This window comes from Strix aluco, chromosome 2 (genome assembly GCF_031877795.1).
Source record: "Strix aluco isolate bStrAlu1 chromosome 2, bStrAlu1.hap1, whole genome shotgun sequence".
Classification (NCBI taxonomy): Eukaryota; Metazoa; Chordata; class Aves; order Strigiformes; family Strigidae; genus Strix; species Strix aluco.
Window position 1 is genome coordinate 127,127,888 of NC_133932.1, and position 27,350 is coordinate 127,155,237.

General features: G+C 38.6%; 1 protein-coding gene across 1 annotated transcript in view; it reads right to left on the reverse strand.

Annotated features, from left to right (window-relative positions):
* The window catches only part of FAT3 (FAT atypical cadherin 3), a 415,532-nt gene that overhangs the window by 102,062 nt on the left and 286,120 nt on the right, over nt 1-27,350 (reverse strand). Inside the window, exons 5-6 of the mRNA XM_074816293.1 lie at nt 10,235-10,549; nt 8,132-8,342 (exon numbers count right to left, since the gene is read on the reverse strand). Of these exons, the coding sequence (XP_074672394.1) occupies nt 8,132-8,342; nt 10,235-10,549 (526 nt within the window). The remainder of the gene's footprint in view (nt 1-8,131; nt 8,343-10,234; nt 10,550-27,350) is intronic.

Below are 27,350 nucleotides of genomic sequence, written 5' to 3' on the forward strand. Positions count from 1 at the left end.
TATCTTCAGAAACAGTCATGCATTTAGTGAGTGGAAAGAGGTTTTGGCATTCCAAGAAGTTGAAGATTAGGAGGAATCACAGTGAAATCGCAGTCCCTGAATTCTTTAATGTGAAGAAACCCTCACTTGTCTCGATCTCTTGCACAGGCTATGGCAAAGAAAGTGTAATCTAGAAGAAGCGCTGCTCTGTCCATACCTGCCTTGGAGGACATTCAGGGATGGCGAGAAGAAAGGGGGAGGAGGAGCAAGAGTGCAAAGAACAAGAGCTATCCAAAGGAAAGGCAGAATGGTGAACTTCTGCCCACTGAAATGATCCAAACTTAGTCGTTTCAGACGTGCCATCAGACTTCCCTATGCTGAATATATGTATATACAGCTCTAAGTCTAATAAATGCAGTTGTAATTTTCCAGGAAAACACTGAAACTGGATCTGCTGTGATTTATGGTAGATAGAAACATTGCTTATTCCCTAACCTCCTTCTGCAAGCCCAAATTGTGTATTTTTTTCAATTGATACATATATGTTTAACACTATTTGACACTAGGAAAAAAAGCATAATTGTCCTTGATATTTAAGCAATAGCAAGGTATTTGAACATTGATTTTATCTTCAGTGTTTGTTATTTTTTTAAAAAAAGTTAGTCTTAGTCTGGAAGAAAAAGATGTCATCTCCCAATTAATGTTTTAAATTGATTTGCTTGAGAAAAATCCTACCATGAAAACCAACTCTGAAAAAAAGCCTCCTTTGAAGAAAAGACTTTGAGATTCTTTCAAGGAAATCTCTGCTGAAATGAAGCTAGCCTTGGGACAGTAGGCACTTTACAAAGAGAATGTTTCATACTGATAACCATGAAAACAAAATGAAAGCCTATACTTCAAGATGCTTAATAAACATCTTAATGAGCAATCAAAAACTATATGCTATCAACTGGCATACGCTTCCAAAGAAACCCTGCCTTTAAATCTTCCAAGAAGTAACACGGAAGGATTAGCAATAAATGTTTTAAATGTCCTTCCTCTGTTGGATTAGAGCTGGGTTTGCAGGGCACTAAGTAGTGTATTGCAAATACACCAACTTCTTTGATCCATTTTCTTTAAGTGAAGTATATTCTTCCCCTAAAATAAGAACTGAATCCATCATATGAGTTTTTAATATGTTGTTCTCATCATCCAAAATGGTCTAGTGACAAACAAATAAATCTTGGTTGCCAGACACCCCAATCTAGCCTACACTTGTAATCAACCAGGCAATGCACTTTATTTTACATTGATTAATTCTCTATTAAACAAGGCAGAAACTGCATCAAACACCGTGACAGAGATGTATCAGAGAACATCCTGCTGTGAGATTTGTGATTATAATCTCTTTTGGAGTGAAACACTGATTTATTCCTGATTCAGTCTGGTACATTTTAACAGACCATGGTCAGATGAAGAACCACTGGCTGAACTTCTGGGAATATTGTCTTAGATATTGGATACTGCCTCTCATCTGGAGTACTAGAGGCAGTCTGGAAATGCTCCGTGCTGCTCCTCAGCCTTCATATACCCTCAAAACAGGTCCTCATATGATGAATGCTTCTGAAGTTGCACTTAAGCACTGAAGAATAATTAATGAATTAGATATAAATGCTAAACTCTCAAGAGTCTTATAGACATGTTAAGTCTATGCAAGGACTACTATGAAGCACCCAGAGAAGCACCCAACACAATTATCTTTGAAAGACGGATGCCAGAGGGGCATGGAGAGAGAGAGAACATTCTTGTGTAAAAACAAACAGGACTCTTTAAAGAAGTCGTGCAGCTGAACTATTCTGGTAACTCCACATGAAACCACTGCCTTCTGAAGGTACTCATGTTGAGGTTGGAAGACTGAGCCCATCAGAGGTGACAGCTGAGAAGGTGTCAGATTCACACATTTCTGGGGTACTTAAGGCTGGTTTTCGAAAGCATGCTGCTGGGTAACTACCAACCATTTTGAAGCGGGCTCATCTGCAGTGCTGTAAGCTCCTGCAGGATAAGTTTTACCAGTGTTACTATCGGCCATTTAACATTTTCTTGATCACAATCTTAGGATGCAAAGGGGCTAAGGATGATGAAATTTCGTTCAGCTGCTCAGTTTTATTAATGTGAATTTTTATGACTTATTCAATTTTCCAACATATGGCACATGCTTTCTTTTTTATTGTCTACTAAAACCTGCTTTCTGATACAAGATATGTAGAAGCTGTCTTTGCTAATGTGCTTGCAATTGCATTAGGAAAGAAATATTTCAAATGAAGATAATACGTTGTGAGTTCCTCGGGCACTTTGGGAAAATCAACGATAAAGAAGGCAAGATGATTGAACTGGCAAGTTGGGTAGACAGGTTGTCCCGAGAAAGCATTTTAATACTGAATGACCTCAGAGGGATGTGGATTAGTTGTTGCTTGTAATACCACTGCAGCCTAAGATGTAATGCTGATACACCTTCAATACAGATTAAAGACTTTACTTAAAATACTCTCATTAAACTGAAGCACTTAGAGAGGGATTTCATGAAAAGTCCACATCTACTTGCAATGTCATCTTTGGATGAGAAGGCTTATCATGTTGGGACGATACAAATTCATTCAGAAAGTGCTTTTTCTCTCTAATTGACTGTTAAGATTCCCAAGACACCTAGCACAGATATTTATCTCTACAGTTTGGACACCTAAGTGAGATGATTTCCACCCTTACTTCCTTGAGATTGATCTTAATGCTCTTGCATAAGGCCTGGAAGCATTCTATTTCTATAACTAGGATTTTTTTTATGTTATCTGAAAGCATGTTATAGTTTATATAGGATTTTCCAATAAAACTGTAGCCAATTCCAGCTGTTATCAAACTCAGGACAGCTGTAGAAACAGCCCCTGGTACAAAAGACCTTACTAGTTGGCTCTCATGAGACCTTTCCAGCACAGCCCTGATTTTCAGTTTCACAGATGGCATAGCATGGTCAAGAAGTAGATCTCAGGAAATTGAACCAAGACACCTCTGAGCCAACAGACTTTAGGTTGTGTTCTTGGTATAGAGTAGCCTTGGTTACATTTTCTGGGTGAATCAGAGTGTTACCTTAATTCTTATCTTGTTTCTTGGCTTCACAGTCACTATGAACATATTTTTCTTCTGACAAAAGTTCTGTATGCTTTGAAAAGAATTAAGTTTCCTTTTTATAAAAAACAAGCACTGAATCTTACATGACTATGAGGAGAGGATCTTCTGATGTGAAGCTTACCACTCATTTGGTGCAATGGACAGGCCAAGGAAAACTTCCTGAACTGTTAAAAGGGGTTTCTAGAGGTCAGTTGGAGAATTTGCCTAAGGCAAGACACAACATAGATCTTACATTCCCACAGAATGTGGGCTCTGCATATCTGTCCCTTTTGAATGTCAGTGTTGTTTTCTTTTTTATTTTCAAGCATATTCTGCTTATATTTTGACTATTGCATTTGCTTCAAGCAATGAAGTCTTTTTTTGTAGTGCTTTTCCTAGACGGGGTTCTTTTTTGAGAAGATTCTGAGCCTCCCTATGTTCCTATCAGCTGTTGATATGCAGTTTAAGATGGGATTACGCTGCTGTGAGAAACTATTTTCTCCTCTGAGAAGAAAACATGCTAGCAAATCTGGAGGACTTGTAGGCAAATGAGTCCCACATGGGGGCCTTTCTCCTTCTTTTCCACTGGAATGATCCAGAAGAGTGGGATTAAATACACATCTGAGAAATATCTGATGACTGTGGAGAACCAGACTTATTCACTCTTAGATGCAAAGATGAATCTCACTGAACTCTGGAGGATATTCCCAAATTAAATACAGCTAAAACCTGGCAAGACTCTTCCTTCACTGGTAGATAGCAAAGATCATACATGCTCCATGTTCAAACTTAATAAAGCCAGGATATTCTGAGGTTCTCACACAAGCCTTATTTGGCCTACCATTTGATGGACAAGTGGAGAAGAAGAAAAATACAGGAGATGATCTAATTTAGAGAAGAGTTCTCTAAACCACATTTTCTCAGGGCAGAGAAGATACATACTTGTCTTGTCCCAAAGTAACAACACCAAGGACAGTGATGATAAATTGGGCCAATCACTAAAATTCTCACATTGGTCAGAGCAGAGCATCAGAGGAAAATGCAGAAAACTAATTCACCCTGAAACTCAAAGGTGAGTCTGAAGTGCCTCTAGGATTTTCAGGAAAAGAAGTAAAGCCAAAATTTCCAATTTTTCTCTTTTCAAAAAAGTTGAAATAAACTTAGCAACTGCCTCAAGACATACAAATTCAACTACAGACTTTTGTTAATCATAACATAATAAATATTAATAATATGACATGCAAATATTTATTCTTTTCTTTACTATATCATGCTAAGAAGAAGAAAATAATGCAGACTCTAAATTTGCAGATAAAGTTATTGTAAGGAGAGTCAAAGCCTTGGGTTTGCTGCTAAGAAGCTGGAGGTAAGGGCGTAAAAAGCAGAAAAGAAATCAGAAGGGTATTTTAGACAGTTGTCAGAGAAGATAATTCAAAGGAAGCTAGGGAGCTACATGTTTCTGACATTAATGAAAATTTGCAGCACTGTGAATTAAATGGACAATTAATTAAAATCAATAAATATTTAAATTATTGCCATTTAAGCACCCTTGACAAAAAGTTCTGATGTGCTTTTAAAGTTTGGCTGCTCTTATAAAGGCATAGGCTGGGGGAAGAAGGAAAGATAGAGAGGCCTTTTTGGAGAATCAGAGAGATGCTGTGCAACATGCTACTTAAGCAAAAACTAGCACCATGCAGCTTAGCTCCAGTGTCAAAATAGTCATCACACCATTCCCACCACTAACAAAGGAGAAGAGACAGAGAGGGCTCAGTTTACCTGGAGAAATAAGGATCTCTGACTTATTTTGGAGTTCCCATTGAAAATTAGTTTTGCACAAATGACTGAATAACTGAAACAGCCTACATTCATGTCTTTCACACTGTGGGATCTGCATGAACTGAGAATGGCATTGAATGCAGTCTGAAAACAGAAACCAGGTATGACATCTCAACCATTCCCAATTAAACAAACAAACAAACAAACAGTTAAGCATCCTGTTCCTCCCTAGTCCGTGGAGGGAAGATGATCTCCCTGCATGTGAGGCACCTTCCTCTCTTGGAACTGATTAACTCAGGAACTTAAACAGTTACTTAAAGTTTATATAATTCAGGTGTAAATTAGATGCTGAAGTTAGCCAGACAAAATACTAATAGCCAACTTCATCCACCCTCCCTCCTTTTATTTAGCTGGGCAAAAGTGCTTGTTATGCATTAAAAAAGAGGTCCTCTGGAAGTCCAATGCCCATTTAGTTTGAAAAGGTCATAAACATAAAGGTCAAGCTGCAAACTCTATATTAAACCATGTCTCTACATAAGCCTTCAGGGCTTTTGTTGACATTACTGTGAACTGCGCACAGAGGTCCAAAACCACAAAATAGCAGGTGGAGCAGGATCAGGTCTAGGTTTTACAGCAGCACAGAAACCATCTCTTGCATCAGCAGTCCCATACAGCTTCCATACATGACGACTAACTTCTACTAATAACCCAAGTCTTTCATATGGCTTTTCAGCACTAGACCTTAATGTTCCCCCAAAAGGAAAGTATCAACATCTTTTTCTTCCACATGATGATACTGAGGAACAAGGAGTAAAAGTGTGTTTTGATACTGACATTGACTAAAGGCAGCAAAAATAATCTAAATATACAGCGCTCTGCCTATAAACCTCTCAGGGTGGATTTTGTCTTTGCACCTTGTATGCAGAGCATCTAGAACAACAGGGTCTTCTGCATGCCTGGGATTGTTGGTCACTCCTATTGCAGAAATGGGTGCTGTTGCTAGTTCTATTACTTACAGCATCAACATTTGTATGGTAACAGTACTGAACTGGATAGTCAGGGTCACCCACTTCTCCTTAAGTCTAGGGAAGATCTGTCTCCATGACTCTCTGCAGTGATGTCGCATCTTGCAGCATCAGGAGCTACAGCCCATAGGGAAACCATTAGAGTTGTATAAATAGCAAAAATCTTCTAAACAATTTGAACTATTTTAGCCATAAAGGTTCCACTAAATGACAAATTAAAGGTTTAAATTTAATCTCTGTTTGGTAGGCAAAAATGAAATATTATTGTAAGGTGTTGCTTGATTGCAAGTGACTCTAATAATGTAAAAGAACGCAGTGGAAGAGTGGGGCTTCTCTCAGTGCTTAACACAGGCAGCATTTTAATGAGAGTTGGTGAGTTTGTCAAGGAAAGGACCAAAAGGCTGCAAAAGGCAAAGGAGTCCAGCAAAAGGTTCAAATGGGAAAAAAAAGTGTAAATAACATCAATAAAGATGGATTTCTTTTGGGAGGAAAGTTAAGAGTCAGTGAGGAAGAGAATGGGAATGTAAACATTAGCTAATAAATTGCATGTAGCATACTAAAACAACCAAGGGAATGGGACGAAAACTGTAGGAAGCATATGCTGTCCTTCCCCAGGGGCTAACAGGAACCTTAGAACATGACAATAGCTTTGGGTTTAATTTTAATATGGTTGGCACATCAGAAACCAGGCTACAAATTCAAAGAGGAAATGTTGCTGCTTCTGTCTCTCATCTGCACAAATTGGCAATAAAAGGTGGATGAAAATGACTCTGACAGACCCTTTCTCTTGTGGTCCTTGTCCTTCCTGTTGGCTAAACCCATCCACAAATAGCTATGCTGAAATGAGAGCCAGGCTCAATCCCTGTAAATAAAGACTGCTGATGCACCCTTTCCACTAAGTCTGTGTCAAAGGCTTTTTGTTTCTCTAATCTTTCATATAGTATTTGCTTTATAACCCTTCATTTAAATACTGCACCACTTTGTGCAGACAGAGTGTTTTACATCCAAAGGTATACAAACTTTACGTACGAATATTAAGTAGCACACTGACTTTGCAGGGTCGTTGTGCTGCTGGGGAAAGTCTCATTTTGGAGATGTTAAATGAGTTATTTTAAATCACATAACTGAATCAGCAGCAGAAGTGGGAAAGAAATGCTTAGGAACATTGATTTCTGTTTCTCCACTGCAATCAAGTGATACCCTCTACTCCCTGTCTTTTTGGCAGCTACATCCTTAGTGGCATTTCCCTGCGATTTTAAGACCACTACTTCTATGGCTTCTCCTCTGCTAAGGATAGTTCTCCTTCCCTATTTTTATAGACAATTTTATGTAAGGCAATTTTGTGGTTGAAATCTCACATCAAAACACATTTCTCTTTTTCAGCTTGCATTCAAGACAAACTTTTGGTGGCTCCATTTGTAACCCATATGTTGATGCATCCCATTCTGTTTCACAGTTAAATGGATGGCACTGGACTGTGAAAAGTTTGAATTAATTATTTGTGATAAACTGCGGAAAATCCGTGAATAAAATGATAATAATTGGACACAAATACGGTAAAAGCTGTCATAGAAACAAACGCAGCACATCCATGTGTCGCATTGCATCCTGTCACAGGCACTTATGAAAGATGTAATATAAATTGTCTCAAAGAACTTGCAAAAATAAAAGGCAGCCTGGATAGTTGTATTTTAGCAAATGTGTTTGCACTAAGGGTACCTTCTGTTGAACAGTTCTGCCCACAAGCTGTCTGTAGAATATAGAACATCTCTCGAGCATGCTTGCCACCTTGAAGCAGGGCAGTCGGAAGCAGAAAAAAAAGAACAGAATGCAGAAAAAAAGGTGAAGAAAGAGAGAAATGAGGGACAGCAAGTCTAAGTACCATAAATACATTTAGAAATGAGATTAGCAAAGTATGACAATAGAATTTAAATGACAGACAACATTAAAATTGCAGTAAATAACAGTATGAAAAAAAACAATTCAGCCATACAGCGCTCTTTTTTTCAGCTTAGCTAAGGAGTCATAACAAAAGCAGGAATATTATTATTATTGTTATTGCTATATTAAAATAGCATTTTCATTTCAGCATTACGAAAGTGGGTTTAATTTGGGGTGGGACAGTTCATGGTTAGTTTTCTTGCTCTCAAAACCACACATCAATATGCTTTGCTTCTAAAGCATCCTCCTCACACCTCTGGCTCCCAACTTACCGACAATATCAAACCAGAGGGGAATGTTAGATGGCTGCACGGAGACCACTCCGACGATTTCTGTCACTTTATCGCTTTCCATGACTGTGAAGTTGTAAAAGGGTTCATCAAAAGTCAGGGGCAAGGGTGAGGGTGCAGGCTTTTTTATCCACTCAATATGGAGGCGTGCAGTTGAAGATTTTTGGGGCCGGCCATTGTCCACTGCTTTTATCTGGCAGGTACAAAGAAAAGAGGACTCAGACTTGGCAGTTCAGACCTACTTCTATTGCATGATGGCAACTGCTTGGAAAATGGCCTTTCTAATCCTCTGTGTAAAATTCCATGAAAAAAAGAGGAAGATAAGCATTTATTTCTCAGTTCTCATTTTTTACCATTACACATTGACTTTTCACTGAAAAGACCGATTTTAAACTGAAATGTTTTGTTTTAGAAATGCTGGTGCGAGGCCTCTGGAGATGCAATTCAATTGCTCCCCACACAGCTCCTCATCTGCAGAACCAGTTTCTGTCTCTGATTTGATCTTCCACCCAATTCCCTCTTGCAGAAAAGCTGGGAGATTTACAATGACCCTGTGGGATGGCATGCACTTACAAAACATGCTCACCCAGACCATGTCTGACTGCTTTTAAATGGCATCTGTATTGCAGATAAGACTGGTATTCCTTAAATTGCCTTCTTCAGAATCTTTAATTGAGTTAAGTAAGTTTCAGATCATTTTCCCTGTTCTCCAAAACAAATGTAATATAAAATTTTGCCATATTTATTCTCCTTGCTTCCTACTCTCTGTCATGTTCATTAAGAGTTGCCCAGCTTGGTGCTAGTTCTTTTTATTATAATGTCCTCTAGAGGGACGGACAGACTTGATATTTGCCTGGCACGCTTTATGGTTTTAGCACAGAAAAGACAATCTGAGCAGCAACAAACACTGGGCTTAAGAAAGGGGAGAATGTAGGTAACAAAATGGGTGCTTTGATGAATAACATCAGTGTCAATCAAAGTGTTTTACTTTTAAAAAAAGGAAATGTTTCTGGCTATATAGGACCACTGGTGTAAATATGCTGCTACTATGTCTTTTAAAAATGGGAAGCATTTTCCTGAAATATTATACCCTATTTCTTTCTCTGGAAATATGTTAAGTGGGTTTGGTGCTATCACTTGCCGTCCTGCTCTGCTCAAGCAAGGCAGGCCCTTAGTCAAAAGATGCTGAGGGTGTGATGAGCAGTTTCAAGGTAGAAAACCTTCAGCTGTTGCATTATAATAAGGGCCAGATCCCAGACGTGACTTCCTGCTCTGCACAGGGAAAGGTACTCACTCACCCAAAGGGTGCTCTACTCCGATTATAAGGTACTTCTCAATATTTTGATATTTATTAACTTTCCTGCCAGTTTCCAACCCTATGAAGGTATCCCAACAGAGACCCATTACTGCAAGTGACATCTCCTCCTTTACTATGGGCCAGATTGTGGACCTCTGACATTTTTTTGTCAACTCCTTAACTACAACTTGTTGGCTTACTGCTGTAGATGAAGAGTGCACATTCAAGTGTTATATTGCTTTATATCAATACCACCATCTTGTATTCTTTCTTTCTTTGACCTTGTCTATACAGTTTGAGTTCTGGCAAAGTATTTTGACTGAGATTTCTTTTAACTGAAATTGCTGCCATGCTGACACTCTTTAATGTGGTGAGAAGGGTACCACAATGTAGAGTACACAGTACTTCTTCTCCCTGAAGCCACCTAACTTGGACAGTATAAAGACCTTTCCATGAAGGCAAGCAATTGTATCTAGACAAAAGGTGAATAACCATTTGTAGCTATACCGGCCCAGTTCAACATGATACAACTTTGCAAGCACACAAGCCCTTGGTCTTCAATTCTGTGTATTCAGTGGAATGACTTATGCCAACAATTTGCAGGTTGAGTGAACAGTCTGAGAATAGTTCACTATGTGGTGCATGTTAATACTAGATTTCTTAATACAGTCAGATCTTACATATAGGTCATACATTAAACACAGTCATGTATCACTCTTTATACAAGAGGGCCTATTTCTAAAAAAAAGTCAAATCATGGGTTTGTATGTCAATGAAAGAGCACTTACTGTTAAGATGTCATAACTCCCCGCTGTGAACTGCTTTCTGGAAGAAACCATCCCTGTTTTGGGATCAATAAAAAATTTCCCATCATCGTTTCCATCCACAATGCTGTATGAGATTTCTGCATTAGGACCTTCATCTTTGTCAAAAGCAAAAGCTCTGTAGATTGGCTCCCCTCTTTTCTTACGGTCCCTCTCTGGCAGCTTGATCTGATAGACCTTCTCCGGAAACTGAGGTTTGTTATCATTCTCATCCAGAACCTGGACCACCACCCAAACGGAGGACTGCTTGGGAGATGTGCCCCCATCTGAGACGGTTACCTGAAAAATGACAGCAGTAGAGGTTATTCTGAATAGGTACGGTGGGACTTTATAAATTGGGAAAAAACATAAAATATAAGGAAACACCCCTCCCTACCCAAATCTAACCTGCAGTTTACAAAATCTTCTGTGTATACAAGACATGTTTACTATAAACATGCTCAATGCCTAACTCAAATATGCCCACAATGGCAAATACAGGAATCCAGAAGACTTTTTACTTTTGAGATGAACCTGGAACAGAGAACCTGCAGACTAGGAATCTATTTCTCAAAACATTAAATCCTTTTATCTGAAATTCTGCAGGTTTATCTCAGAGGAGTGAACTGGAATTAACCCATTAAGCAAGATCCCTGTTTTTTTGCAAACATATTTTAAAGTTTCTTCAGTCATGCAATGAATTTGAAAGACGCATTTCTTCTTAAATCCTAGAATAATCTCTGTCACTTTTTTCCCATTAATTATTTGGAATTTCTTAAACAACAAAAGGATTTCTGTCACTTCTTTTCATTCATTACCTGAGATGTGACAGCTCATTAATTCCAAAACTGTTTTATATGATTGTAAGGGGCACAGTGAGGCAGGTAGCAAAAAATTTCTGCTGCATTGTGTAAAGAACGCACTGTGCTGCCATACGTAAGAAATAAAATCTTTGAGACAAAAGTTAATTAGTAATTTAGCTACAACTTAAACAGAATTACTAATAATTTTCAGTCTGAAACACTGTGAAAACAAAATGATCCAAGATCAACAAGCACTCAAGAGATTTAATAATATGCCTTCAAAATGCAATCAATACGTTTCAAATTTCCCCCTCAATATTTCGATTGCATTTTTTAAAGAGAAAGAAATAAGGCAGAAAGTTGTTTCTGTTTGCATGAAAGAAGTTCAAATTTCACTTTCAGCTACATATGCTAACACGACAGTTCCCACAGTAGCAATTTTTGATGATGGTGAGACAAGATATAACATACCCTTCCCTGCTCATACCCATCATTGCACAGCGATTGCTTTGCTGGTTAACTCCTTGATGCTTTATTTTTCATTAAATGTTTCTGTATTCCCTTGCAAATCATACAGCCCTGATGTCCAATACTTGGGCAAAGCAAAATTTTCTGGGAATAATGTCCCTTGCCATTGTCACCTCCTTGTGACAAGAAGTCTAAACTTAGGGTAACCCTGATTTAGTACTAAGATCAGCAGAAAAAACACAACATTTTCTATGAGAAAGGTAAAAGACCTTTCCTGTATTTATATTATAAAATAAATGTATTTAATACATTTCCTGTATTTAACTATACTTTTAGAAAGTGATGCAGTGGGAGGGAGCAGACTGACAGCCTTAGGGACTGAAACCCCTTATTTATAGAAAAATAAATGGTATGGCAATATATAGTGGCAATGTAAAATCCCCCAAACTGGCCCATAATTCATTGGAGAGTGGAGCTTGTCCTCCCAATGACACGTATCAGTCTCAAGCCTCTTTCTCCTAAGACTGTGACCAGAGTTGGCAATTAGCACTTGTTGGGATTGCCACCTCGTGATGGGGATGACTGTCTGCTGCGAGCCAGACAGGGACCATCCCCACCCTGCAAAGCCACCAACGTGCTGTTTGTCAGTCACCAGTGACCGTGTGGGAAGAGCTCATTACCAGTGTACTCAGCCATCCAGTTCCCACTCGCTACACTTTCCAAAACAGCATTTATAACACCAAAAGGCTGCACACGTGGCTGTGAATCTGCCTTTCCACCCTGGGAGAGCAACACCGCCGGGGACCTCACCCTCTCCACTTCACCGCTCTGGGAGAACTTTAGAGCTTCTGCAGCAAACAAAAAGCCAATTCTACCAATTCTCCTATTACAGGCTTTCAACAATAGCTTTTGCCCCACTTAGAGGCTGATCCCCTCTATTTCTGTTCTACTCTGGTGCAACTGGCCAAGCTCTCAGATTAACAAAGAAAAATTTTTTTCAGGATATTTGCTGCCAGGCAATACAGGCTGTAGTGCATAGAAACAATCGGACACACACATACTCAAATGCTGGTCAAAAATACCAACAAAATGCTTTTATGTGGAGTAATGATCTTAATGGATAGAAAATACTAGGAAGAGTCAAGAAACTCTTCGTTTCTGAATAGAACATCACTCAACTTTTACAAAAAAAAAGACATTTTCTTCAGCCTGCTAGCAGTCATCTACAAAAAAATATGTGTGTGTGAGATAAAAAGTTTACAACTATTAATGATAATAAATCTCTGAAAACCACGGTGGCATAAACAGTCAAGTGACTATGATGAAAAACCTACTTAAGTCAAGAGACTGCTCAAGAAGCAAAGCCGTCCTCCTGTCTTACCAATACACAGCCTCACAGTTTGTTAGGTTACTGCTGAAATCCTGACTAACATGGTGTTGTGGCAGTAAATGCGTGCATGCATTTGTTTGTTTTTGTAAGCCCAAACTTGTGGCAAATCTGTTCAGTAACAGGAAAGTTGCACTGAAAATATTTGCTGACAGCCAATTGAAAATAGTAATGGCTATAACAAGAAATGTCAGCTAATTAACAGAAATTAACATAGAAGGCCTGAAGATAGTCAGTTCTACTCTGTCTAAAACTTTAAGTCCCCAGAGAGGAAAATGTTATGTACCAGCTAAGCCTTTTTCTCTGGGTGACACTCAAAACTTTTCAAAATGACAGGCTCCAGCTCCGCTTAAAAAGATCTGAGTGCCAGACACAGGAGCTGATGTGTGAGTTAAAGCTCTCTCTTTGCAGGCATGTAAATTAATTAATTAAGCCACCCTCACACCAGTGATGTGATTATTTCCCTAACTGTAAATCTGCACCCCAGCTGACCCTTCTCTTCTGCTCCAAGAGCCTGACCCCAGCCTGGCTTTTCAGGTTCCAGCTATAAACAGGGAAAAAGGGCTGCAAAAATTTTCTCTGCTCCTACTGAAAAAAACTCCACGACAACACATTAAAAAAAAATAACAAATTGCTGCCAGTTTAAAATTGTTCCCAGACAAGAATGGGGAGGACCTGAGAGGTCGTTCAGCACACCACTCCGCAAATGCTGTTTCCATCAGGGCACTGTATCACACCGGCACTTAGGGGCCTCTCTAACTAAGGCAATTTTGATTCAAACATTACCACAGTTCTCAGCAAAATCCTTAAACAGCTGGAAATGGCAGTGAAAAGTAACCAGGGAAGGGAGGGAGGTTGGGACGTTTGTAGGACAAAGATACAAAAGCTAATTCACAGCTGGTATCTCTGGAAATGTGAAAGGCAGATGTGCAAGGCGTAGGAGACCTTGCCAGGAGTGAAGCTGTAATTCAGGACCAGTGAGGTTCTTTTGTTTAGAAACATGCAGATGTTATGGTAGGGAAAAAAAAAAGGGGGAAGAAAGGTGATATAGATGAATGACAGACTGTCTCAATATATGTTTGTCAAGATGTGACATCAAAAACCCAACAAGAGGTGCATTTCACAGTAATCAAGATGGGAAAATGGTGCGGACCAGAATTAAAGCTCTCCCAGGGGAAATGAGAAATGGTAGCTTCGTCAGCATGTGCCTTCCTAAATGCTGAACACCTTCTCCAGTCTATGTGCTGAGTCTAGTATCCTGACACAGTGGGTGCAGACATGCTGCTTCTTGTCCATGTGCAACCTGAGATGGGCCAGCCCGCTACTATCCCCTCTGCCCTTCTGGTTAGATATGGCTGTTCATGCTGTGTCAACACCGCCTAAACAGAGGATATGACCTCCCAAAGCTGAGATAGAGCCATAAGCAGCTGAATTTTGACTCTCTGACCAACCATACAAACGGTTGGTCCATTCACCAAGGGTGGAATATGTTAAAAGGAATGTGATGAGATGTTTAATGGGGTCTGATAGCATCAGACAGCAAGAATAATATGAACTTTATATACCACTTTCATGGTGAAATCCTAAGCATCACTGCTGTTCTCCCACAACCTACAGACAGTTCCAGTACATCAAATGCACTTTCTGTCAGGAATCTGCATTCACCCATTGGCTTTAATGTTTATGACTTTACTGAACCATGTCAGCCATCACACATATAGGTATTGGTTACCTGGAAATTTCTTTGCTAGAGTAATGACATTCGCACATCCCTTACAATGCTTCCTTCAGCTGGATGGACCAGGGCAAGAGCTCCTGAAATCCCTCTGCTTACATCAGACATATATTTTTGGAGAAAAACACACAAAAATATCTCCTTCTGCAGAGTATGACAAATTTAGTGTAATAACAGAACTTTCAAAATCCAAGTAAGGCAATTCTAATTTCTTCTGCAGGATCTACTTCAGTAGGCTTTGTCTATAGACATTGATACTACCCTTCCTACAGGACTGAGAGATACTCCTTCATATTCATGTTTATGTTGAAGTCCACAGATCAACTACAAAAAGACTTCCATAGCAGTGGACCTTCTCAGTGAAAACCAAGGTCAACACTGTTAACATACAACAGATGGAATGTTAGATATGAAAATTTATTCTTTTTATGACCATGGAGAAGACATGGAGGAGATGTCTACTGTGAAATGATTGGCTAAAACATAGGGTCAATCTAGCAGACCTCAATACTGGTGGCAAAAGTAATTTTGCCTTGACACAGTCAATTCTATGAATTGGACTGTGACAGTTAACTGAAGAAGGTTAGCTCTTGAATTTTTTTGGAATGCAACTGTGAGGACCACCCTCCTGAATTAGAAGCACAATATTGAGTCTCATTAACAAAAGCTCATGACTTCCAAGATAATTATTAACTCAGCTGGATAGAGTAGCTAGGAGGGATCTTACTTCAACGAGTATAACAAGACAATCAGCAGGTGTTTAATGTGAGTTATCAAGTCTTGAGAAGAATGAGAATACTTCTTCCATATCATTCCTCGACAGAAGGAAGTACTCAGCCTACCCAATTTTTAAGGTAAGAGGAACTGCCACATTACTGTCATTAGCATTGCAAAACATTGAATGTGTCATATTTGCTTGTTTATTTTCATTCGTGTGATAACTGCTTGGTGCAAAAAGAGTGAGCTGAGATGAATGTGTCTCATCTGAGAAGTGTGCATAATGAGGTTTTCAGGTAAAAGTGTCTCCCTTCCCCCAACCAGAAATGCCATTTTTGCTTCAGAAAACTTCAGAAAAGAGAATCTGGTTGAGTTACTGGAGACAGAAAAATGATCAAAGGGAGCCTGAGAGCTGAGGCATACCCCTGCTGTTAGTGACTAATGGGTTTGTTTCTTCTGCCAATGCGCAAACGAGCTGCAATACCTATTGTAAGAGTCTCTGGAATTCAGTCAAAGTAAGAGAAATAAAAGATTATAAAGGAGAGCTCATTGAGGGATGAATGGAACTTTAAAGTCAAATACATTGAATTACTATCTCTGCCTACTTCAGAGAGAGATTAAATTTGCAGCTAAACTCTTACAAGGAAATATTTTTCTGAAATGCATGATATTACTGAACTACATGTTGGATTATTGCTACAAAGTGAAGGCAGTGTAGCTCAAAGATATACAGAGTAGGAGAGAAAAAAAAGGTATATACGTATTTTTTTTTTTTTAGTTCAACACAACTACTGAGTTAACTGTAGCAAACTAGATGCCTTTTCTATCCTTTATTTGGCAACTGTGGAAAAGAAGCAGGCAGATGCTTATTTCACTTATCCTAATAGAATGTAGTGCTGTCCCAAAAGACAAATCACTTAAACACTTCTTGTAGGAAAGTGTGCCAATCATATCAATATGGGTCATCTTTCCTTATTTCCTTTACAATGTGCTAATCTGGGAACTCTCGTTTTCAATCATAAAAAAATTAATACATTCACTCTGGCCAGCTATGAGAAATAAATAATTTAGAATACATTTTAAATACAGATTATTACTGACACAAACACTCTAGGTGGCTGATTAGGAAAGTCAATGTCTTCCAGCCACATTCAAGCTGGAAAACGATGCATAATGGTCTGTTATACCATTTGAGAATTAACGGTGACATCAGGTAATTTCAATGCTGTATTGCCAGAAGACAGGAAGGAAGGAAGGAAGGCTTTTTCATTTGGAGTTAAATAGTCCCTGCAGTATCTGCAAACCTAAATATTAGAAGAGCGTACTGAAGAAAGTCTTAGAGACTTCAAATCTTAACTTTTGCCAGACTCACAGTACTAGACCAGTAGCTGGTAATCAAACGACCTGGCAGAATGAAATATCAGAATGGGTGACTTAAAAGGTCCAGAAGTACTACTACTACTACTACTACTACTACATTTATTCTGTGTCATACTTTATTCTATGAGCTTTTTGAAAATTGAAACAGTAAACAAGAATCATAAACTCTGAAAAGAAACTTAAGACTTGTATTTTAGCTTCAGTAGCAATACAAGGAAGGATCTGCATAGCTCTTGACAGTGACTCTCTAGAAGAAAACAAGTAATTTTCCATCGGCATTGCTTTTAAAGTTCATTTCAGTTTGGAGATCCTGGCAACCTTTGTGCATCAGGCTGTATTTATAGTGTTCTTCAATCAATACATGCTAAGATGTGCAGAACCAGCCATTATTCCATTAAAATCCCAGGACAACAGAATAGCCTGTTAAAAGAAACTCCTTTAGGCAGTCTCAGAAAGTATCTTCCCCTTATCCTCACTAAGTAAAAAGAAAACTGTAGTCCTCAGGAATGTCAAGCTCATATAATTTTGCTTTTGACTAACTGTAGATAAAACTTTGCCTAGAAGTGACTCTAAGCCAATCACTTCCAGAAGTCCAAATGTGCCTCCTACTTCCATTGGTAGAACTAAATACAGATAATCTTCACTTCTACTACCTAACAGTAGTGTGTAATCACTTATGATTCAGCAGAAATCATCTGGTAAGAGGAAGCATATCTCAGCTAGGACTACCTGACCTTCTAGGTGATAACACCACCATCAGAAGTGGTGCTTGAAACTGCATATACCATATCCCATGTCAAGCAGTTTGCAACTAGAAGATTGGAAAATTAGAGACGATCTACGAACATCAACCTGTCTCCAGATAACAACTGTAAAGGTCTTTTGAGTATATCAAGAACTCCCTTTCTTTGTTGATGAGACTACAATAATGAATCTCACTATCCCAGCATATAATGAAGAAAAATCTGAAAAGCATAGAAATACACTCCAAATAGTCCTCTGATAATATCTGGACCCAAGGACAGTCACCCACCTTCAGACTGACACCTTACAAACAAGCTAAAGACTCATATGCAATTGCTTAAAAATAATTTTTATGGGAATATGGAATCTCTTTAGGAATAACCTATTACTAAACAGAAGTATAACTACTCTCATAGCCTCTAAATGAGAAAGAAGATAAAAGCTGTGTATTGATCTTCCCAGTAAACTTTGAAGAAAGTGTTTAGCTCCTGCTGATAGTGAAGATTACAATCAGGGAGTTTGGTGAATAGAAAATGAGTAGTCAAATCTGAGAATATTTAACTTCAAGCAGCTTTAAATAACATAAAGCTTGCAAATTAAGATAGTTATACAGTTTAATGTTAGTAGTAATGTCTATGTCAGTTGTAATTCCATTCATACCTGGATATCTACTTCAGCCATTTGTGGATTTTGCTTTTCTTGTGATAAGAAACACTTGTGATCAAATACTGGTAAGTTCACTTCTACCAGATCTACCTCTACAGGTAATGCCTTTCTCCAAAAATCTTATCTCAGCACTCAGGAAATACAGTAGCTCTCAGTTTTTGTGCTTCAAGAGAGTTGTGTATCAACTTCTAAGCTCACTGCACTACCCTTTTCTCAACTATACAATTACCCTTCATCTTCTATCACAAAAGTCACTTGATTCTCATCTTCACTATTAGCAGGAACTAAACACCTTCTTCAAAGTTTACTCAAAATAATAAAGATTGTTACATGTCCCTAATCTTTCATTTTTCATACAAGACCAGTCAATATGTGTAATCATGTGAGAAAAACATTCTGGTTATTAATAAAGACACAAAATTTTATCTATGCTTCCAAGATATTTTCCTAATATTAATAATGTATTTTATTTTTTAACTATCAGCAGAAATGCTGTGCTCAAAAATATATGCCAATATATTGCCAAAATCTAATCAAGCTATAGCACTAGTTAGTCACTGTGGAGTTAAAACAATATATACTTTAAATCCTTAGTTGGGTGTGCAGCTGTATCAGTTTGTAGTATAGGTCCCCAGATATTCAAACTGATGGGAAATTAAGGTACAGCAACTCTTTTAGCAGAAACTCTGAAATGTGCTGCAGGTGATTTCCTGGGTGTGGCAATAGTCCTCCATTTATTTTGCAGTAAGTCAGAAGCATTGCCTCATGCGTACAGGGAAGTTCACCATGCTGCTGAACTTCCTCTAAGAAAAGACATAGTACGAAGCAGCTTGCTCTGCATGCCCTGAGAAATATTGTAGCATGCAGTTTCTGTTACCATAGAAGTAAAACTTTCAGTCTTCAAAGGAAATACCACCTTCTCTCCTAAATATTAAAATGTACTTCTAAATAATATTTGTCATGCTGACAGCCAGTGCCTTCTGATGTTGGATGAAATGCCCTTAGGTGAGGCTCTGTGGTGGTCAGTCTTGAAACAATATTGTTATTACTTAGGAGGTAATACATTTATTTTGCCACCAATGAGATGAAAGATATACACTGTAATTCCTTAAAGTTATTTACTTTGAAGGTACACTGCATCCAAATTCTACGCTGCTACATGAAGACGAACAAAGTATTTTCAAAAGAAAGATAACACTTTTTCTTTTTTTTTTTTTTTAAATTGCTCTAGCAAGCAGCACTTGGTTGTGCTAAGAGAGGATGACACCACCTTGTCTCTGGCAGAAAGGCAGATTAAGATGCACGCAGCCCCATCTCCAACTCCTTCTCTAGCCATTTGTTCTTCCCCTGTCATCAGTTTACAGCCACCTTCACCCGTCAATAAACTGTTTGTGCATCTGTGCTACGAACAGGGCTACTGAAATAAGCAGGGTTTCAAATGAACTGCTGAAAGAAAATAAAATCCCCCAAAAGGCGGATGGTTAACAAGTGATGGCATTGAGAGAGAAAGACAAGGAGAGGCATGCTAGGTCGCCAAGTCAGGGTGGGAGATATTTCTTAAGACTGTTTGGCCACTGAAGGAAAATGCAGTGTGTAACTACAGTTTTGCTAATGAATTCTGAAATTTCACTACAGATAGTAATTTACCCTCCACCTAAAAAAGAAATCCCTACCATAGAATTAATTGCTTACCAACAAGCCTTTGTTCAATACCAAAGTAGGCAAAGTCAGAACCAGTGATCTCAAGGTGATCTCAACTTTGTGTGTCCCATCAGTAACTGCTGAAAATATCCAGTTTCCGCTTTACACTATTTTTCCACAATATGCAAGAAGTAATGAATGCTCTCCATTCACACATACATGTGAAACATTTCAAAGGCAGTTTTATAGCTGATAGCCTGATGAGTAGCCTCTGACATTTAAATGCAATTTAGTTTTTTCAGAGCAAAAAATCAAGCTTCTATAGTTTTATGTTCAGAATAAAGCTTAACAGTTAAAAACCTGATTAATAAAAAATGGATTTTTTAGGCAGGTAGAAAGTATATAAAATCAGACCTTTAAGGGGTACAGTCTGTTCCCAATTTTTGACCCTATAGAGATATTCTAAATTTGCAAAAGGCAAAAATGGACATTTTAGGCTTCAGAAATATATCTGGCCTTAGTGAACAGTCACTCAGGAAGACTGCTGTGACTGTTTTCAGTAATCTAAAATGAAAACATGAAGATGTCATTTTTTTGGTGATATTCAAGTTACTTGATAGAAGTTTCTTTGGTTAGCAAAATTTTAATCAACTGAAGAGGACAATATGATAGCAATTACTCATGCATGTTTGAATAAAGTAATTTTTGTAGTCAGGTGAGGACTATATCCTAAAATATCATACAAAGTAGTATGAAAATGCTCAGAAAATCAGTTTGAAAAATAAGTAAAGTAAGGTGAAGAAGATAAGCATGAATAAGGAGGTTGGTTGTTGGGGGTCTTCCCAAGGCATTTTTTTTTAATGACAGAATCATCCTGATTTTGTCAGACCAGCTTAAAGTAAATCACATCAATTATTGTTTTGATTTTAGCAATAAAAAATTCTACTTGCCTTCTTGACGCCTACTTCACAACTTTCTGTGACAAATTAATTTTAGACAGATAATAAGCATTAATTGGGCCGTATTTAATCACAGTTTCATCTAATAGGCAACACAGACAAGCCTTATTATCTCAGTCTTCACTTGTCGTCAATTCTAAGTGTCCTATAAATATCTACTACCCAGTTTACATTGACATGGGGGCAGTTTTACAAGCTGGTTGAGAACCAGCATGGTATTATACACAGGGGGGAAATGCAGATTCCGATTTTGAAGTAAAACTCATATTCTTGGACCACCTTTTTACTTTTTCCAAATTCAGTTTCCAGTTTTGAAAATTCAGCCTGGAAAATGGGCTTGGGTATTATGTCCAGAACAAAAGATGTGAAACTGAGATTCAGATAACTGTCCTGGTGATAAAGGATGTGAGCCATCAGCTCCTTCCCTGATGGGTGCATTAGGATTCTGTGTTTCATCTGACATAGAAAAACCCTTGGTTTTTTGCACTACACAAGACTGACACAGCTAAGTGTACATTTCATAGAATCACAGAATGGTTTGAGTTGGAAGGGACCTTGAAGATTGTCTAGTTCCAAACCCTCATCCTATCCCTGCACCCCCTGATGCAGAGTCCCTCCCCATCTTTCCTGTAGTCCCTTTAAGTACTGGAAGGCTGCTGTAAGGTCTCCCCGAAGCCTTCTCTTCTCCAGGCTGAACAACCTCAACTCTCTCAGCCTGTCCTCATAGAACCGTGCTCCAATCACTGATCATTTAGGGACTAGTTCACTGTAACCCTATTTTTCATGTAGTCAGTTTAGTTCTCTTTTCAGCTTTCTTTCTGTTGAACCTCTACAAACCTCCACAAACACCTGAATAGCCTCAGCATCCCCAACCACACCATAGATGGTGGTGTTCGCATGTCCTGCATGTCTGGGGACACACAGGGAAAGTCTAAAGACAAGTGTTCCCTGCTGAACTGAACTCATGTTGTTTGAGCAACCAAAGAATTACAGGTGTCTTGGTGGAAAGGGACCTGGCCAGATGTGAAATCCTCCGACTTGTAAATCAATGGGAATTTTCCCACTGACTTTGGTGAGAACGGGGTTGCACCTAGAGCTCAACCACCTCATTTCAGCTTGTTTTTATTCTCATTCAGCTTTTGCCCAGGCCTGTGCTCCAGCTGCATAACAAGTACCCGAAAGATGTAAGCCTTCGACTAAAGGGTAGAGAAGATGTTTACCATCACAGCACCACTACCACTGTATGCATTATAACTGACTGGGAAGAATTGTACTTTAACACCCAGGCAAATGTGTGATTTTTTGTTTACTTTAAAGAAACAGCAATTTCATACACAACTCTTTTCTTTAACATGATTTTTTTTTCCTGTTGGTTCAATCTGTTACACATATAGCCAGTGACCCTGCGAACAGCAACGTATATGAATAATTTCCAGAATGTGTCAAGACCATACTGGTGACATAAATAAGTAGGTGTCTGTGTATAGGAACAAGGTCAGTTGGGGGTAACGATACAATGTTGTACCAAAGTTTTAACATTCCAAATGTGTTGGGGAAAAAAAAAAAAAAAATTCCTGGCCTCAAAAGTTAATTTCCCTGAGTAACACTCAGAACACATTAAAAATGTTCAGGTTATTAATATTAATTAATCAATTAATACTATTATAATTAATTAATTACACAGTGCCTGGAGTCCTGGAAAGGGATCTTTATGTGTCTGAATAATAAGAAGATGACATTCTACTCCTGCAGTGCAGGAGGAATTTTAAAAGATTGCAACTTTTAAAATATTCACTTTGATTCTTCTGAAGAATTAGTCTTTAACATGCATTTGATTTTTGCAGCCACAGGATGGCATTCACTGCTGTGCAAAGGGTCAGTTAAATATAAGTAGATCCTAGGAAGCATACTTTCCTTCTGGGTAAAGGAAATATTTAATCAAAAATGATAAATACAAATTTACTGCTTTCTACTGATGACAACCATTTATTCACAAATGTAGTATCAAAATCTCACCACGCACAGCTCTTAACGTTCATGTTCTTACTTTATGGACACCAAGGCTCTCAACAGATACTTATCTTGCCAGACTTCAGTTAGTTGGGACCTTCTAAAAATACAGAGCAGCAATTCCAACTTGGGATACCAGCAACTGCATAAAGCACTTCAGTTTCACTTCCATGGTTTATGGAGTCACAGTGACTCTTTAATGGATTTATACAGGCTCATAACTTACTGTTTATTTTCCCATTAGGGCAGTATACAGAGTAGGTGTTGACACATGGCATACCAACGGGAGGACAGTTGGACTGAATGAATGGCAAGGTGACCGATAATTGGACTCCAAATGTCGAAGACTGTGGTTGAAAAGCCAGGTATATCAACCCACACATACTTTTCCCAGTTGTGAAATGAAAGTTAAGAGCAGGGACAATCAGCTACAAGTAGTAATGATTTATACAGTTGGGTCTGAAGTCAGCGGAAAGCAGCACCCAATTAACTTCAGTAGAGATGTCTAATGCTACTGGAAAAATGACTGGATTTAGAGTGATGAGCAAGAATGTCAGACCCAGAGACAACCTAGTAATGCTATTAACCTTTGTGAGATTGCCCCGCCGATAATGTGATCTGGGGGACAATAAAACACTGCATGAGACAATATGCCCCATTTGGTAGTGCAGGACTGATATATGGGAGAAAAAGAAGAATTTTCCTGGATTCATTTTATGGGCCTCCAATTAGCCCTCACCTCACTAGGTGAAGGAAGCAAAAGGGGAGAAGCAGAAGGAGTCCCTCTAATGAGTTGCTTTGTTGGTTTGTAGCAGAAGAAATTGAAAAAGCAAAGCTTTAGGAGCTGCTTTGCTTTTGAGATTGTCTCAGGCGGTGTTAAAGGGGCCAGGTACTTTGTTGGAAATAGCTGTGAGAAAGCTCCTGATACATGGGAGTCTTGAACAGCACAAGTGCATCCTGTCAGGATTAGTACAGGAGTACATCCCTTGGCACAGGGAGATCACGTATGTCAGCCCTATATGCTAATCCCCATGGTTAGGTGCTGGGGTCAGCACTGTGGATGCTTACTCACAATGTGGAGCCCTGGCTGACACCATCTCTACTGCTGCTGCTTCATTTGAGAAATTGTATGTAAAATATAAATATACTTGTTCTCCAAAAGTGCATCCAGATTTAGGAATGGAGGTATTCAAAGTGAGTCTAATCCATGGATTACTGATCTGACAAAAGAGCTAGATCTTATTTACAGGCTCAGTGAGGCAGAGGCAGTTTGTCAATCAAGTGAGGTTTAAGATGCAGTTCCTGTTTTGCTATGTAAGTCTGGTGAACGTGTGCTCAATAACTTTTACAAAATCGAGCATGAATGTGTAATTTATTCAACTACTACTATTTAGGCACCCAAAGGCTAGTGGGGCATATTGCACACCCAGAGAAACCAGGTGGGGCTCTCAAGTTAGTAAGCCCTGAGGTAGCACTCAGTCCATGCTGCAGAGTGGAGGAGAGCGAAGGGACACCAAGTTATCTAGAAGGATAGAGGAAGGAAACAAGATTCACAGGGAAAAAACAAAGATATTTGAGTCTATGACAGAAAGTATTAAGCTATTTGTTGGTATCTGGATTAAAGATAACATGCTGGTCCTCAGAAAAGTTGAAGCCATAAATTGACAGACTACTATTAGTAATATTTGTACTTTTTACTTTCCCAGGGAAAGTGAGAAAACATAATTCATTATTTTGATTCTGACATTTTTGCTCTCAATTATTCATGTTAATCCTTGCTTTTGAATATTTAGAATATTCCTTGCCAAAGAAAGTATTATTTTTTGCCAAAACATAAAATGTACTCTAGAACTGCTATGATAACATTTTCAGCGTCTCTGTATCATGAGAGATTAGCAAACAGCAATATTACATTTCAGAATGAGGAGATTAATCTGTTTCCTGACAACTGAAATTTGTTGGGCTGGGAAAAGAAAATTACTGCTTTTGAGGGCAGATTTCATAGCACTTGATGCTTCAGGGCCTTTATACTTTTCTGTTTAAATCATATCTTCATAAAAAGCGAAAGAATTGTTTGGTCTCTGATTATTATCAAGCTGAAGTCAGATAAGAAAAGCATTAAGGTTCTTATGTTCCATGATAATATATTTAAGAGAGAAGAAAGGTGTCAAATATGCTTATTAAACTGATTCTCAACCAGATTAGGTTTTCTTATCTCTAGGTGTCTAGTAAATACTTTAATTTGTGTCATTTTACAAATTATGCTGAATACTCCAATTTTATTTCAGCACATTTGGCACAATGTACTTTTGCCATAACAAATTATTTTAAAATAAAAAAATAAGAATTGTTTCAGACTACCACATTTTTGTATGACATTTTCCTACCCTTTCCAGTATGTCTGTTTTGCTCAAGCTGAATGTTGAAGGATTATGTGGCGGAGGGACAGGGTGGCAATCTGAGAATATGAAAGAACAGATAACGAGGGAAAACACATAATATTGAAAGACATTACAGGCTATGGTGAGAAAAGTATAAGGAGTGTGTTAACAGTCAAAGAAAATGTTGTGTATTCAGGGTATGCTAGGAAGAGGATCTCATCAAGTACACAGACTGGTTGGGACAATTTTGGGAAATGAAGAATTTTCAGGTCATCACCAATACTGGAAATTATGAGACCCTGGATAATAAGAGCATTAACAAGGTGGAGACCAAAAAAAACCACCAACCTATCAGAGGAAGCAGAACTGACAAAACCCTAGGCTGTTACTCTAGACTGACAGTACGACTCGAGGGAGTAGACCTCAAGAATAAGAACGATCTTCACCATGATGGAGAAAAGAGAGCTGTAGGGAAGACAGTAAAATCTAATAGAACTTACAAAAGGAAAGAGTTGTTCCAGTTTTGCTCTTGTGAAGAGGCTGCCTGTAAATCCAAGGGCTCACAAGTGAAGATGATCTGGGGAAGGGACCACTTAAACTGCGGGTGTCCTAGGAACGATCTCCAGTCAGTGTCCACGGACACTGAAACAGTCTGTGATCAAAGACCATGTCTCAAACCAACCCAATGTCTACTCAAGTCAAAGAAATTGGAGATTTAATATCGGGTTCCCTACACAACGTATTGCAGGGTGGTTGAATTTGGTGCATATAAATGGTGGCGGCAAGTGAAGTCACTGTGAAAATACCCCAGAATTAACTTTTTTTAGAGATAACAAGCATGAATTCCAAACAGCTATGTACAGATCATCCTGGGAGAAAGGACAAATGATGCAAAACTTATTTAAGGGCATGTTTCTAAATGATGGATTCATTGAAAGGCATACTAAGACTTCCCATGCCCAGATAGGATTTAATACAGATGAAATATATTCCTAACTGAACAAGAAGATGTTCCCCTGCCTTAAATGCAATGCTCAGCTTGGTCCTAGCCAGGAAGGTAGGAAACTGAGACCTCCACAAAATGTGTGTGTGCATGCATGCATGTGTGCTCAAACACTTACAGACATAAATTAACAGTCTGGCAGCTGATGGGTATTGCAAAAGCTACAGAATCATGATAAAGCACTAAAGCAGACATGCTTCAGATAACACAAAGGCTCTGTACATCTAAAATAGATTCAAATCATGTGAAAGATTTCCTGCTGCTTCTACAGAAGATTAAAACATTGGTACATTCATAAAACAAATGTGAAGATTTAGTAAAGCAGCGTGCCCTTCACAATGACTCTTTGTCTCACCAAGCACGGAGCCTGGCAAAAGAGACACCCTGAAAGGGTATATCCGACCAATTTAGTCCTGGTAGGTGGGCTCCAGCCCATAAAAAAGAGAGCTACAGATCTTAAGGAACATACAATGAAGAAAAAACCTGTTAACCCTGAGCTAATCTGTGAGCTAATCCCTCAGCAAGAAAGCAACATTAGACCAAACTACTAAATCCCAACAGAAGAGAAGAACTTGGTATAAATTAACCACAGAATTTGCCTACACAAGCTTAGCGTGAGGAGTGATTTATAAAATGAGAAGGAAGACCATTAATATATCCCTCTCTGTTTCAACAGCATTTAACACATGGGTGCAGACCTAATTTTCAAGCCACACAATAATGTTTGGTGTTTTAATAATACTTTTCCATCCCATTTGCATTGATCTAATGCTCTGCCATCTCGTAGTTCTGCAAACAGAGCAGAAGAAACAGGTGTTGGGTATATTCTAAATTGCTTTTCTCTCATGTGTTCACTCACCCATTTCCAGACATAACTGGGGAAATGCAGCCATGGGTGCCAATGTCTAATTCTCTCGTCCTGGGGATTATCAGGGATAACTTCAAGAAAATCATTGCTCCTGAAGCTGGACTAAGCACACCACTCAGGGTAAGCAAAGGAACTCAACTAGCTCCCAGGATAATAAATAAGACTCTCCCCTCTCTACAGTGACATCACATACATCTTAACATAATGCTAGTTAACCAAAGGGTCACTTTCTTGCGCTACTTGACTTCACAACTGCATGATGCTAAGTACAATGAGATTTCAGTTAGGTGCAGACAGTCAAGGAAATGCTGATACACCTCTAGGCTCCCAGGAGATGCT